This window comes from Globicephala melas, chromosome 13 (assembly GCF_963455315.2).
Source record: "Globicephala melas chromosome 13, mGloMel1.2, whole genome shotgun sequence".
Classification (NCBI taxonomy): Eukaryota; Metazoa; Chordata; class Mammalia; order Artiodactyla; family Delphinidae; genus Globicephala; species Globicephala melas.
Genome location: NC_083326.1, coordinates 71,042,723 through 71,057,628, shown reverse-complemented (window position 1 = coordinate 71,057,628; position 14,906 = coordinate 71,042,723). Strand labels below are relative to the sequence as shown.

The following is a 14,906-nucleotide window of genomic DNA, read 5'->3' as shown; positions in this document are numbered from 1 at the left end:
ATGCGATGTGTGTGTGTCTGTGTGCATTTGTGTGGGGAGGGGTGGAAGGGCGTGCGGACATAAAGGATGAGGGGGGTGGGGGCAGCAGTGAGAAGCAGGGCTGGAGAGGAAACAGGAGGAAGACTGCCGAGTGGGAGATGGACAGGAGGGGCCAGGCTGGGACAAGCAGGCACCAGGAAAGAAGGTCATCTGTGTGAGGGGTCCTGGAAGCCTAGCCTAGGATGGCAGTGGGAACAGGGAGGTGGGCTTGGATGAGTCTTCGGGAGGTCAGTGGGAGGGAGCTGCCCATGACAGGCTTGGGCAGGGTGGACCCAGAGCCTCTCTCTGGAAGTCCTGACTAGCTAAAGGACGCCCGCCCCTCCTAACCCTGGCATGGGGCAGGCTCCCTGCCCTCCCTCTTCTCCTTCCTGCCCCCTCACACCCTTTCATCAGCTTGTCTGCCCCACTTGTGCCCAGAGGTCTGGCAGATTCAGAACCTCAGTTACCTGGGCTGTGCAACACAGAAATGAAGTAAGCTCCGATCTTCTCTGCTGAAATCTCACAAGGGAAACACTAGAAACCTGTGGCCCTTCTCTAAAGCCATTGCTGTAAGTAAAGGAAAGGGTCACTTTTATTCATCTTTGTGTTCTCAGCACCTACCCCCATGCTGGGCACCTGGGAGGCCCCTGGTAAGTGCATTGAGTGACTGGAGGAATGGACAAATGAGGCATCTTGCTCATCTTATGTTCGTATGCCTAGGTTGGTGCCTAGCACATAGTAGGTACTTATCAACTTAGATGAACAAGTGAATGAATGAATGAATGAATGAAGTAGGAAAAAGGAAAAGAAGGTAATAAAGAAGGAAAGGAACAGTCTGCTCACTTTAGTATCCCCAAGGCTTAGTATACTGCCTGGCACAGAGTAGGTTGTCAACAAATATTTGAATAAGTGTATGAATGAATGAATGAATAAAAGAAGGAAGATAGGAAGGAAGGAGGGAAAAATGGAAAGAAAGAAGTTGACTTGCTCACTTTTGTGCATCCCCAGGGCCTAGCCAGTGCCTGGCACATAGTGTTCAGTTAACGTCTGTTGGATGTTAACTCCGTGAACGTTGGATGGGTGTTTCTAGGGCTCAGGGTCCCAGGTCAGAGCCACCATCTTCTGGGTTGGGTTGGTTGTCCCCTGGGATCCCACCATTCCAGGTGACCGTGCGTCTGCCTTGGCAGGTGGATGAGCAGATGCATGCCTGCTATGCGCAGACCATGTCCGAGTGGCTGGGCTGCGAAGCGATTGTGCGGCAGAGGGAGCGGGAATCCCACGCGGCCGCCCTGGCCAAGTGCTCTTCGGGGGCCAGCCTGGACAGCCACCTGCACCGGATGATGCACCGGGACTCCACCATCAGCAATGAGGTGACGGGTGGCTCCCCTCAGGGAGCAGGGGGCGGGGCTCTGCTCCATCAGGCTGTTGTAGGAAGGGTGAGGGCTGGGTGTTTGGGGCCTTGGGACAGAGTCTCACCCCTGGCTTTTAGGTGGAAGGTGACTTTGGAGTCAGACAGACCTGACTTCAAACTCCAGCCCCTTCATTTCTTAGCTCTGGGGCTCAGACAAGCACCTTTACTTCTGGGCCTCAGTTTCCTCATCTATGAAATGGGAATGATCATTTGTATAGGGGAGATTTGTGTACCACTCAAACAAGCTAGCATATATAAAGTGCCCAGCACAGTGTTAGACTTTCATTTGTTCAGCAAATGCTGTTGAGTACCTACTATGTGCCAGGTACTGTCAGGAATGTCAAGAATGCTCCAGTGACCAGGTCAGACATATCTGTCCTGATAGAATCTCCAGTTTAGCATCCCAAAGCAGGGGATGAAAAGAAAGTCAATTCCCTTCACCAGTGGTAAATCCACCATCAATTGCCACACTAATACTGTGTCACAAACAACCCCCCAAAGCCAATGATGTCCAACAGTAAACATATGTTTTTTACTCATGAGTCTGTGGGTCAGCCGGGCAGTTCTGCTCAGCTAGAAGGTTTGTTGATCTTCGTTGGCCTCTCACATATCTGGGGTGACTCGGCCCTGCTCCTCACTTCTCATCCTCCAGCAGGCTAGCCTGGCCATGTTCTCGCAGTGAAAGCAGATCTTAAAGAGAGAAAGCAGAAATGCACAAGCATTTTTTTTGTGTTTGCCCTGTCGAGTTTGCTAACACCCCACTGGCCAAAGCAGGTCACTTGGCCAAGCTTAGCATCAGGATAGACAGAAACTAGAAGTTATAGGGCAAGGAGCACGTATACAGGGAAGGAGTAGAACATAGACATGCATACAACCAGTCCTTTGAGTTGGACTAAAATATTAGTTGGAAGTCTCAAGTGCAGAGCAGTTAAAGGTGGGGTTCTCTGGTTGTGGGTGGGAGGTGGAGGTCCAGTGGCTGCTGTGGCCTCCGAGGAGGCTCCAGGGAGTAGGGAGTGAGCCACCGCCCCACTTTTATTTGATAGGTAGGAAGCTGAGGCCCTGAGAAGGGACTTGCCTGAGTCAGGGGTAGAGATAAGACCACACTTACTGACTTCCAGCCCAGCAGCCCCTCCTGAGCTCAATGTGGGGACCCTGAGCCCGGATGCAGCCTCACCCACACGCCATCCTACCCCTTTTTCTCTCAGTCCTCCCAGAGCTGCAGTTCGGGCCGCCAGAACATCCGCCTGCAGAGCGACTCCAGCAGCAGCACACAGGTGACCTCCCGGAGGCCCCGCCCCTCCCCACCCATCCCCCTCCCTCCAACCTGGAATAATGGGACTGGAGGTCCCTCATATACAGGTCACTCATGGTTGATCTGTTTTAGCTTTTTATGCTAGCATTAAAAATTGAAGTTTTACCTACACGAGTAATACATGAATCTCTTTTGCCTGTTAAAAAAATTAAAATATTACAGAGAAAACTAAATTTGGCTTTGACCATCCCTAATCCCCACGTGCCCTCCCTAGAAATAACATTGCTATCTTCAATTTGCTGTGTATCCTTCCAGACCCTTCTGTATGCCTTTACATACACAGAAATACATAGACAGTATGTAATATATTGCGATGTTTAGTAATCTTTTAAAATTTCTAAATAAATACCATCAGATGTATTGTTCAACAGCCTTTCATTTCATTCAGTGCAAAGAAAAGTTAACACATTCTCATTCAATATTAAAGAAAAAAACAAAGTGAAAAAATGTGCAAAGTATGTCACCTTTTGCATAAACAGAGGAAATATTAATATATGTATGTATTTGCATCTGTCTTCTAAAATGATGGAAGGATAAACCAGAAACTGATCAAATGGTTACTTAAGTGGGGTGAGGGGCACAGGGAAAGAAGCTACATTTCCCTGAATGTACTTTGTTTTCTAGTTTTGACTTTGGAGTTAGGTAAGTTAACTCCAAAAGCAATTTAATCGAAAAGAAATCTTTTTAAAACCAGAAGCACATGAAATTAACAGTAAATCAAGTTGGTGACATAACCACACAGAAGAAATATTTCAAGTGATCTTGGGACATGATCTTATACTGTCTGCCTTGACGGGAAATGGCCTACAGACACAAAGAACCACAAATAAATCTTAGATATGTGTCCTGGAGACTTTCCATGATATTTCATATGCATCTAACTAATTTTGGAAATTGATCCATAATAGTCCACCCCATGGATGCTTTTTTAGCCTGTTCCTTCTGTGTTTAACTAATTTTTTTACTTTAAAAAATTGTGTGCACATAATTTTGTATGACAAAAGATATTCTTCCTCAGAGTCAACTGCAATGCTTCCTTGTTTCTTTCTGGATTATTCTACGCTTATGTGTGCATATGGAGCAGTTTTTTATTTTCTACACATGGGAGCATATATTACACCTTGTTCTGCCTCAGTCTTTTTACTGACTGTGTAGTGTTCCCTGGCAGGCATGTTCCGTATTTGAACCAGTCCCCTGTGGATGGATATTCAGGCTGCTGCTGGAAGTAGCACCACAGTAGACATCCTAGTCCATCTGTCTTTGTGCACCTGGTCTGCAGGTCTTCGAGTCTGTGGACGAGGTGGAGCAGGTGGAGGCAGAATGCAGGTTGGAGGAGAAGCAGCCCAAGATCCCCAACGGGAACCTGGTGAATGGCACCTGTTCCCCAGACTCCGGCCACCCTTCCTCCCACAACTTCTCCTCGGGCCTCTCGGAGCACTCAGAACCCAGCCTGAGCACGGAGGACAGCGTCATGGACGCCCAGCGCCCTGCCCCACTGGTGATTCGACCCAGGGACAGCAGTGTGGATGACGGGCAGAGCAGCGAGGCCACCACTTCCCGGGATGAGGTCCCCCGTGAGGAGCTGGCTGTTCAGGACAGCCTGGAGAGCGACCTCCTGGCCAACGGGAGCATGGACGAGTTCGTGTCCATCACTGGCAGTATGGATGTAGCTCTGCCCGAAAGGGAGGGCCCTGCGATGGAGGGCTGGAGGGGCATCGAGGTAGGGAAGCAGAGCCAGGTGGGCAGTGAGGACGACCTCTCAGAGGAGCCTGAGATGGAAAGTCTCTTCCCTGTGCTCGCTTCTCTGGCCGTGACCACTTCTGCCAACAACGAGGCATCCCCTGTGTCTTCTAGTGGCGTCACCTACTCTGTAAGTCACCAGGATTCTCCTCCACTCAATTTTCTGCAGCCTCAGGAGGGTGGGAGTGTCCCACAAACCTCAGTTATCCAGAACGACCTCTGGTTCATTGCCTTTTCCCATCACGAAGGTTTCACTGTAGAAACCCATTTGGGAGAGAAGATAATATAATACTTAAAGAACACAGGCTTTGCAGACAAACAGTGCTGGGTTCAGATCCCAGCTTGGGTCCATCACTTTATCTTTCTGAGCCTCAGTTTCCCTATCTATCTTGTACCTTCCTCCCTGAGTTGTTTTCAGAATTAGTGAGTCAAGGCCTCTGTGCTCAGCCCATAGCGATCAATAGAAACCTTGATGGTGAGCATCCTGATTTACACTCAGGTCCAGTATCTTTTAAATATTTTACTTTCTTGCCAAAAAGCCCAAAGCAAAGGACATCAACTGAAAGGGAGGTTTTTTTGGGCCAGGTGTTGTATATCCATTTTCTTTTAAAGGACTTTTTATTTCTATCACAAAGAGTCAAACAGTCAGACAAGGCTGGATCCAAACACTGGAAGTTGTGCGCCCCACCTCTGCCCATTAGGCTCTCCCCAGAGGCAGTAGTAGTTACTTATTCTGCCCCACTTATCTGGTGTTTACCCTCATGTCTGTAAATAATACACTTGTATTGCTACTTACTGATCTTTTTTTTGTTTTTCTTCAGTTTTTGATATCTATTGACTCCCCACTGAGGAGGAAGAGGATTCGGTCTTCTTCCTTCCCCCCCCCCCCCGCCCCCACCCACCACACGAGTGAAACCATCCCAATCCCCACCCATTCACTATGGTTATAGTAATTTTAGTTAAATGACTGTTCGATGGTTATATTATTATACGAATTTAATGCATAATCCATGTAGTAACCTGTATATGTTTTTTTTTCCCTGCAAAAAATTTTGTTTTTCCTAGAAGTATTTTCATTTCTTTGTTTGCTTTTTATTAGTTTGCTACATATATATTGTAGCATATAGATACACATATATATCAATCTTACTTTTTTCATCTATAAAATGGGGATAGTAATTCTATACATCTCATAGGATTGTGGTGTTTTATTTTTTTTGGTTTTTTTTTTTAATATATTTTTTTATTTGGCTGTGCCGGGTCTTAGTTGCGGCATGCGGGATTTTCATTGCCGTTTGCGGGATCTTCATTGTGGTGTGCAGAATCTTTAGTTGCAGCCTGCAGGCTCTCTTAGTTGCAGCATGCGGGATCTAGTTCCCTGACCAGGGATCAAACACGGGCCCCCTGCATTGGGAGTGTGGAGTCTTAACCGCTGGCCCACCAGGGAAGTCCCAGGATTGTGTTGTTTTATAAAGGAAAAAAAGAGAATTTTCAACATACAAAGTGAAAGAGGCTTTCTCAGGAAACAATAGCAACAAAAATAAAGTCGAACATCTGACTGGTCCAGGTAGAGGAAGTTTTTTTCAGTGATGGCAGGAGAGGGCTAGGAGGAGGAAAGAGAATCTCTGGAAGACAGCCTCTGTGAGGAGTTGGGGTGTAATTGTTCTTTTCCTCCCCTCCTGGGGGCCTGCAGCCAGAGCTGCTGGATCTGTACACGGTGAACCTGCACCGCATCGAGAAGGACGTGCAGAGGTGTGACCGCAACTACTGGTACTTCACACCCGCCAACCTGGAGAAGCTACGGAACATCATGTGCAGGTGGCTGGGGTGGGTGGGGGGGATGGATCAGTCAGGGATTGGGAGGGGATGGCACTGGTGTGGGCTACGGGGAGCCCATTTAGAATTGCACTCTCTGCAGCTGGCACCATGCCCACCTTGAATCTCATTCCAGCCCATCCTGACAATTATATAAAAATTACAGTAATGATAATAATAGAGAGCATTTATTAAGCACCTACTGTATACCAGGCACTGTCCTGAGCCCTTTACTAACATCATGTCACTTGGTCCTCACAACAAGCCTATGAGGTAAGTGTTATCCCCTTTTATAGGTGAGGAAATAGAGGCTCAGAGGGGTACCACATTGCTCAGGGTCCCTCCAGGTGGGCAGTGGCTGTACGGGAACTCACCCATTTCTCTCGGACTCTAGAATCTCTGCTTTATTTCTTTAAGCCAGGATTTGGGGCTACTTGTTACTTTTCATTAAATAGTAAATATTTTATTTCTTGATATATGAAAGTAACCCATGCTTATTAAAAACCTGAATCAACCAAAGAAATCAGAAGTTCATAAAGTATAAAGAGAAACTTCTCCTTTTATATCCAGTCATTAATGCCACTCACCTAGAAGAAGAAACTACTGCTAACAGTTTAGTGAATATCCTCCCAAGCCATATATATGAGATATCTATATATACACATATATAATAGATAGTATATTATATAATATACAATGTTATACTATATAACATATAGTTATGCTTCATATGTAGTATATAATTATATAAATATATAGTATAATATGAATATACACATGTTAATATATTGATATTTAGATAGTAATTAATATTTAATGTAATATAATGCTATATAACTATATAAATATATAGCATGTAATTATACTATATAATATATAGTTATACTATGTAATATATAGTATAATATAATATGAATGCACACGTTTTAATTTTTTAAAAATGTTTATCTGCGTTGGGTTATACTATAAACTATTTTTCTACAACTTGCTTTTTACACTCAGCAGTGCACCCTGGACTTCTTTACATGCTACTCTAACTCAGGGGTTTGCAAGCTACTACTACAGCCCATGGGCCAAATCCAGCCTACCACTTGCTTTTGTAAATAAATTTTTTTTTAGAATTTATCTATGCCCATTTGGTTGCGTATTATCTGTGATTGCTTCTGCAAAGTTATGTAGTTGAGAAAGAGAACATATGGCCTACACAGCTGAAAATACTTCTTATCTGGACCTCTCAGAAAAGGATTGCCAAACCCTGTTCAAACCGTTCTTATTAATAAATACCACCTCTTAACTATTCTGTCTTATGGTCTCCCAAGCAATTACTGCCACTCAAAATTTAGTTGATGAGATACAAACATAATTAACTTTAATATAGCATGCTACCTTAAAATTAAATAGTGCTGGAGGGGAAGGAAGGATAGACTGACTTTTACCTAGGTATGGCACCAGGAGAAATCACGGAAGGCCTCACTGTGGTGTGACCTTCAAGATGAATTTTGGCAAAAAGAGAAGACACTGAAGAAATAAATCATTTAGCACTGAAGTTAAGAGCACATACTCTGGAGTGAGGCCACCTGGGTTCAAATCCTGTCTCTACCGTTTATTGTTAGGTGTATGACCTGGTGCATGTCACTTGGTTCTCTGTGCCTCATTACCCCTACCTGTGAAATGGGATAATAATAGTAACTTTTTCATATGATTATTTTGAGAATTAAATGATACAGTTCATGTATAGTGGACAGAGCATACGGTAAATGCTTAGTAAATATTAGTTATTATTATTAAGGGACAGATGGAAATTCCAGGCAGAGGAAGCTGCTGGGACAAAAGCACAGCGGCATGAATGTATGCTTTATTTGTACAAAGGTAAATACCTCTGCAGCTGGAGGGGAAGAAGCACTGGGAAGTGAAGTGTGAGACTGTAAAGAGGGATTGGGAGGAAACTATGAACTCCTTGCACCCCCAGTTAAGGAGTATGGACACTGTCCTGTCATGCAGTGGGGTTTTTGAGCATGTAGTGGTCTCCTTGAGCTGAGCTTTAAGAAGGACACCCTGGTGACTGAGCATAGGATATTTGAAGAGAGTGAGACTGGGGATGGGGATGCAGGCAGGAGGTTGAGGGAGTGGTCCAGGTGAGAGATGGGGACCAAACCAGGATGGAAGTAAAGGAGGAGGGGGTTGGAGAGGCATATTGTGGGGGCCATCACTGGGCATCTTGTGTCTCTCTTGTAGCTACATCTGGCAGCACATTGATATTGGCTATGTCCAGGGTATGTGTGACCTCCTGGCTCCACTGTTGGTCATTCTGGATGACGGTGAGTGTATCCTCCCTGCCCCAGACCTGGGGATGCAGTTTCCTTCCCACTACATAGAAGAGAGGTTAACCTGACTCTGTGACTCCATGGAATGGGTCAGTACAGGTGCTCAGAAGGCCTGTCCAGTGAACACATCAAGGTCCTAGTGAAATAAAAAGTTCTCTTATTCCATGTTGACCAACACTTATTTCCAGGTGTCCAACACCCATCCAACCTTTTGCTAGCCACTGGTTTTATAAACATGAGTGAGAACAAAGGAAAACTCTGACACAGACAGCTTCACTAGTGAATTCTACCGAACACTTAACAAAGAATGAATACCAATACTTCATAAACTCTTCTAAAACAGAGAAGAAGAGGGAACACATCTCAACTCATCCTATAAGGCAGGTTCTTGTACGAGGACCCACTGGTACCCTAATACCAATACCAGACAAAGACATCACAAGAAAAGAAAACTGCAGGCCAACATCCTTTATGAAATCAAAGGCAAAAATCCTCAACAAAACACTAGCAAACTAGAATCCATCAATATATGAAAAGGATTATATTTCAAGACCAAATGGGATTTATCCCAGGAATCCCAGGCTGGTTCAATGTATGAAAATCAATCAGTGTAATTCACTACATTCATAGAATAAAGGACAAAAATCACATGATCATCTCAGTTGACAAAGAGATGCCATCTGACAAAATTCAGCAGAAAAACCCACAACTAACATCATACTCAACGGTGAAATACTGAACACTTCTCACCTAAGATCAAGAGTAAGACAAAGATGCCCACTTTTGCCACAAAAGGCCCTCGCCTTTACAATTAGGGAAGAAAAAGAAATAAAAGGCATCCAGATTGGAAAGGAAGTAAAACCATGTATATTTTCAGATGGCATGATCTTGCCTATAGAAAATCCTAAGGAATCCAAAACACATTAAAACTAATAAACAAGTTCAGCGGGGTTGCAGGATAGAGGACCTATATAAAAGTCAGTTGAATTTCTATACAATTGCCATGAATAATCTAAAAATGATATTAGGAAAGCAGTTCCATTTTCAATAGCATCTAAAAGAATAAAATGCTTATGAATAAATGTAACAGACGAAGTGCAAGATTTGTACACCAAAAACTATAAAACACTGCTGAAAACAGTGAACCAGAAACACAAAAACTTAGTTGTTTTTCTTCCAGTGAGCATGTAATTCTTAATTGATTTGAGTTTGCAAATAGACAAACAGGTAAAAAAAAAAAAAAAAACAACAAAGAAAAAAAGACGACAAAATTGGATTCTCTGTCATCTCTCGCCCAAGAGAGAATAGGCTTTCATTATACACCCAACAGAGATCACCAAATAGTCAGACCATAAGAGCAAATCCCCAGTCATTGCTGCCACCAATTCAGATTAACTTACTGAAGGTATACAAGCCAGAAATGAAAACAAATACATAATATCAGTAGAAAAAGAAAAAAAGAACTAGAAGGTCAGAAAAAGTTCTGTTGCCACCGAGGATGTACAGGTAACTTGATTTAATTTGTCTCCATTGGATTAATCCCCTCAAACATCTCAGTGGATGACCTTCAGAACTGATAAAATACAATTTTCAAAAAGTTAATGTGTCTCTCTCATACAAATAAAATAAACACATGACAAAGATTTTATTCAACTTATTAATGAGGAAGCCAGTAAGATATGAAAACTGCCTCCAAGATCATGTGAGAAGCTGGGCCTTTTAGCAACAGTAAAATAAGATTGCTGCCAGAAGGGACAAATCTGTAGAGACAGAAAATAGACTAGTGGTTGACAGGGACTGCAGGGAGAGGGGAATAGGTGATGACCTCTGATATAGAGAGAGTGTCTTTTGGGGGTGATGAAAATGTTCTGAAATTAGAGATTTTGGTTCACAGATGTGAATATACTAAAACCAGTGAATTATACATTTAAAAGAGTGGATTTTATGGTACGTAAACCTCAGTAAGGCTGTTTTAAAATGGGAAGTATGACTCCCAACTCTTCAGAGCTGAGCATAGTGACTTGCTTCCAGAAAGTTCAGTGTAGAAGGGGGTGGGAGGTGAGAGAGAAACTATGCAGTGGGGAAACCTGAAAACACTGCCTCTATCAGCTGGCCAAGGTCATCAACCATCCTCAGTCACATTGATACAGTATACCCTCGATATGATGTGATTAAAATGGCACCTCACCTACGTCTTTCTCCCAATAACCCATAATTCCAGTCTTATCGTGAGAAAAACATCAGATAAATTCCAATAGGGAGGCATCCCGTAGAATACCTGACAAGTATTCTTCATAACTATCAAGGTCATCAAAAACAAGGAAGGCCTGAGGCACGGCCATAGCTAAGAGGAGCCTAGGGAGAGATGACAGTTGTATGTAATGTAGTCCTTGGATGAGTTCTTGGCACAGAAAAAGGACATAAGGTAAAAAAACTATGGACTTGAGTCAATTATGTATCATCAGTGGGTCATTAATTGTAACAAACGTACCATACTAATGGGAGATGTTAGTAATAGGGGGAACGAGGTGTGGGGTATATGGAAACTCTCTGTACACTCTTCCCAATTTTTCTGTAAATGTAAACTGTTCTGAAAAATAAAGTCTTTTAAAAAATAAATGAGATCCTACTGTGCCTCTGGAAACCTTCTCATAACTTTCCCCAAAGTTACTAGGTGTTAAGAGAGAAAAAAGGTACTATTTTCAAATAAATTTTTTAAACACTGGGTTGAACAATATAAAAGATTTTTTAAATTACATGACTTCTCAGAGCCTTTTCATTCTTAATATAGGTAGTGGCTCTCTAAGCAGCATTTCCCAATGTTATTTGACCTTTTCTTTGCATAAGGCCTGCAAACACCCTTCCAATATTAACAATTGCTCTTTTAATACAGTGGTTCCCAGACATGAGAATTTCATGAACCCTGTAGAATTTTTTTTTCAAAAAGTTTGGGACCAAACATTGTCAACTTTTCGTTATAGCAAATAGGGATCTTTAAAACAGAGCATTTTGCTGTCACCATTGTTTCCTAAAATAAAACACTTCAGTACCTCTAAAGGTGGGAAGTATGTAATTAATTGGAGAGTGTTCCTTGAAATGGTATACATTTGTACTCCATTGTCTTTATGTTTCTCATTTGGCTGTGGACTTTGTGAACCAGCTCAGGGCCTCGGACCATCACTTTGGGACCTCGGGTTCCTTGGGCAGTGGCGCAGTTGACTGTTCCTCCTGTGCTCTTCCCGCAGAGGCGCTTGCCTTCAGCTGCTTCACCGAGCTCATGAAGAGGATGAACCAGAACTTCCCCCACGGAGGCGCCATGGACACGCACTTTGCCAACATGAGGTCGCTAATCCAGGTAGGACCTTGTGCTTTTCAATAATATAACTTATTCCGGCTCAGCCCAATGGACCGCAAGCCAACTTAATAGCCACGCCTTGTTTAACTTGATTCAGTCTCTCAATCCTACTTAACTCAGCCCAGTTGAGTTAAACTAAAAAACTCAATTCAACTCAACCTTCACTCAACAGCTCAACTCCACTACATTCATTCTCACTGAGCATTTATTTGGTTCAGGCACTGTGGCTACACTGATGAACAAGACATGGCCCTCGCCCTTAACAGGATGTTTGAATGTATTGGTCCTTTTCTGCAAAGAAATATTTGAGTATATTTCTCTCTCCCTTGCTTTCTCTCTCTCTCTCTCTCTCTCTCTCTCTCTGTCTCTGTCTGTCTGTCTGTCTGTCTGTCTCTCTCTCTCTCTCTCACACACACACACACACACACACACATGCACACACACACCTCTTTTGAGATCAATTCATGTACCATAAAATTCACCCTTTTAAAATGTTCAATTCAGTGATTTTTAGAATATTCACGGGTGTGAAACCATCATCACTATCTAATTTCAGAACACTTTCATCACCCCAAAAAGAATCCCCATACCCATTAATGTCAATCCCTCCCCAGCTCCTGGCAACTACTAATCTACTTTCTGTTTCTATAGATTTACCTATTCTGGACATTTCATATAAATGGAGTCACACAATATGTGGCCTTTTGTGTCTGACTTCTTTCACTTAGCATCATGCTTTCAAGGTCCATCCATGTTATAGCATATATCTGTACATCATTCCTTTTTATTGCCGAATATTCCATTGCATGGATAGACCGCATTTTGTTTATCCATTCATCTACTGATAAACACTTGAGTGGTTCCCACTTTTTTTGCTGTTATGAATAATGCTGTTGTGTACATTCATGTACAAGTTTTTATATGGACATAGGTTTTCATTTCTCTTGGGGATATACCTAGGAGTGGAATTACAGCTGCACCAGTTTGCATTCCCACCAGCAACATATAAGGGTTCCAGTATCTCTTCATCCTCACCAACGTTTTGTTGTCTGTCATTTTTATTATAGCCATCCTAGTGCATGTGAAGTGGTCTCTCATTATGGTTTTGATTTGCATTTTCCTAATTGCTAATGATGCCCATTTGTTGCATCTCTCGTGCTTATTGGCTATTTGCACATCTTCTTTAGAGAAATGATGGGGTTAGGTTGAGCTAGGTTGACTTCCACCTCAAATCCTTTGCCCATTTTTAAACTCCACCTGGTTGTTAAGGGCTGTGTGGTATCTGGTGTGGGGAGGTAGCATCATTTATTCAGCTGTCCCCTCTAGTCTAGCCTTTGCCCAGGAGACTGATGCCTATCTTTCCTTTCTCTGACAGATCCTGGACTCAGAGCTCTTCGAGTTGATGCATCAGAATGGGGACTACACTCACTTCTACTTCTGCTACCGCTGGTTCCTGCTGGATTTCAAGCGAGGTACTGATTTCAAGACTTCAAACTGGAAACTTGTTCTCAGACTCTTTGTAGCAGAATCTCAGGGGAAAAGGTACCAGGGAGGTGAGGCTAGGAGGTGTTGTAACAAAGCCAGTGGAAGAGAGTAATGCCCATTTGTTAAGTTCTGACTATCAGTTCACCCAACTTATCTTGCAGAGACACTATGCAGTAGGTGTTGTCACAATCCCCATTTTACAGATGAGGAAACTAAGACTGAGAAGAACTAAATTCAGAGCTAGGAATAATAAAGCCAGGATCTGAGCCCCACTCTGGCTACCTAAGCCCAGTTCCCTTCCATTCTATTAAGCTGCTCATGAGAGGCCAAGAACTCTGAAGCCCATAGAGCATCTTTCACACGTGACTTAGAAATGATGTCTGACACGGTGCATTGCTGTCATGCCAATTTGGGGTGATGCTAATAATATCTAACCTGTACGGAGGTGTTTATTAAGGTCCAGGCACTGTGCTGAGCCATTTCTATGTATTATTTCTTCAGTCCTTTATTACTGTTAGTATCACCGCACTTACAGATGAGGAAAGAGAAGGGCTCATGGAGGGGAAGTAACTAGCCCAAGGTCACCTTACTAGTAAGTGATGGGGCCAGGATTCAGACTGAGTTTATTGGACATAGGAAGCCTTACTTTTCATCATTGCTCTATTCTATCTCTTTACCAGACCCAGAGACAGCAGCCAGCTCTGCCTGGGTGCAGGGGGAAAAGGAGATACCCCCACTGGTGCTAAAAGAGATGGAGGGAGCAGGGAGAGAGGGGGACACTGACCAAGGGGCAGGGCAAGGACAGGTCAATGTAAATCAAATCTGCATGTGCCCGGTTCCTCCACTTACAGGATGTCAGAGTTGGAAACTTACAACCCACGTGGTTTGCATAGCCTATTCTACAGAGGGGAAAACTGAGGCTTCTGTCAAATGACAGCGTCCAGGTCTCCTGTCTCCTGGCCTGAGCTCTGTCCACTGCTCCAGGACAGAAGCGCGGACCATGGCTGGCCTGGGATCTTTCCGGAGGGAGGGCAGCACCGTGAGCTCAGTGACTGACCCTTCCCCTGCGCGTGTGTGTTGGTGTCCCGGCAGAACTCATCTATGATGACGTCTTCTCTGTTTGGGAGACCATCTGGGCAGCCAAACATGTGTCGTCCGCCCACTATGTCCTGTTCATCGCGCTGGCGCTGGTGGAGGTCTACCGTGACATCATCTTGGAGAACAACATGGATTTCACAGACATCATCAAATTTTTTAATGGTATCCATGTGACCAGGGTCTTATCTGAGGGATGCAGGCTTCTGGAGGGCCCCTTCCTGGGGCCTGGAGAGGGATGGAGGGTCACTGAGACTGATACACCATGAAGGGGATGGAGGAGGGTTCTCCCCACTTCTTGCAGCTATTTCCAAATGGATGAGTTAACATCTTGTAATGCTGAGTGATCCC

At 43.7% G+C, this 14,906-nt stretch overlaps 1 protein-coding gene across 5 annotated transcripts in view; it reads left to right on the top strand.

Moving 5' to 3' along the window:
• Positions 1-14,906, top strand: part of SGSM1 (small G protein signaling modulator 1) — a 77,865-nt gene that overhangs the window by 58,045 nt on the left and 4,914 nt on the right. For all 5 annotated transcript variants that reach the window (XM_060311150.1, XM_060311152.1, XM_060311151.1 and 2 more), the window contains 8 exons: positions 1,206-1,388; positions 2,635-2,703; positions 4,021-4,611; positions 6,175-6,299; positions 8,532-8,614; positions 11,866-11,975; positions 13,351-13,447; positions 14,553-14,720. In XM_060311150.1, coding sequence (XP_060167133.1) covers positions 1,206-1,388; positions 2,635-2,703; positions 4,021-4,611; positions 6,175-6,299; positions 8,532-8,614; positions 11,866-11,975; positions 13,351-13,447; positions 14,553-14,720 — 1,426 coding nt within the window. The remainder of the gene's footprint in view (positions 1-1,205; positions 1,389-2,634; positions 2,704-4,020; positions 4,612-6,174; positions 6,300-8,531; positions 8,615-11,865; positions 11,976-13,350; positions 13,448-14,552; positions 14,721-14,906) is intronic.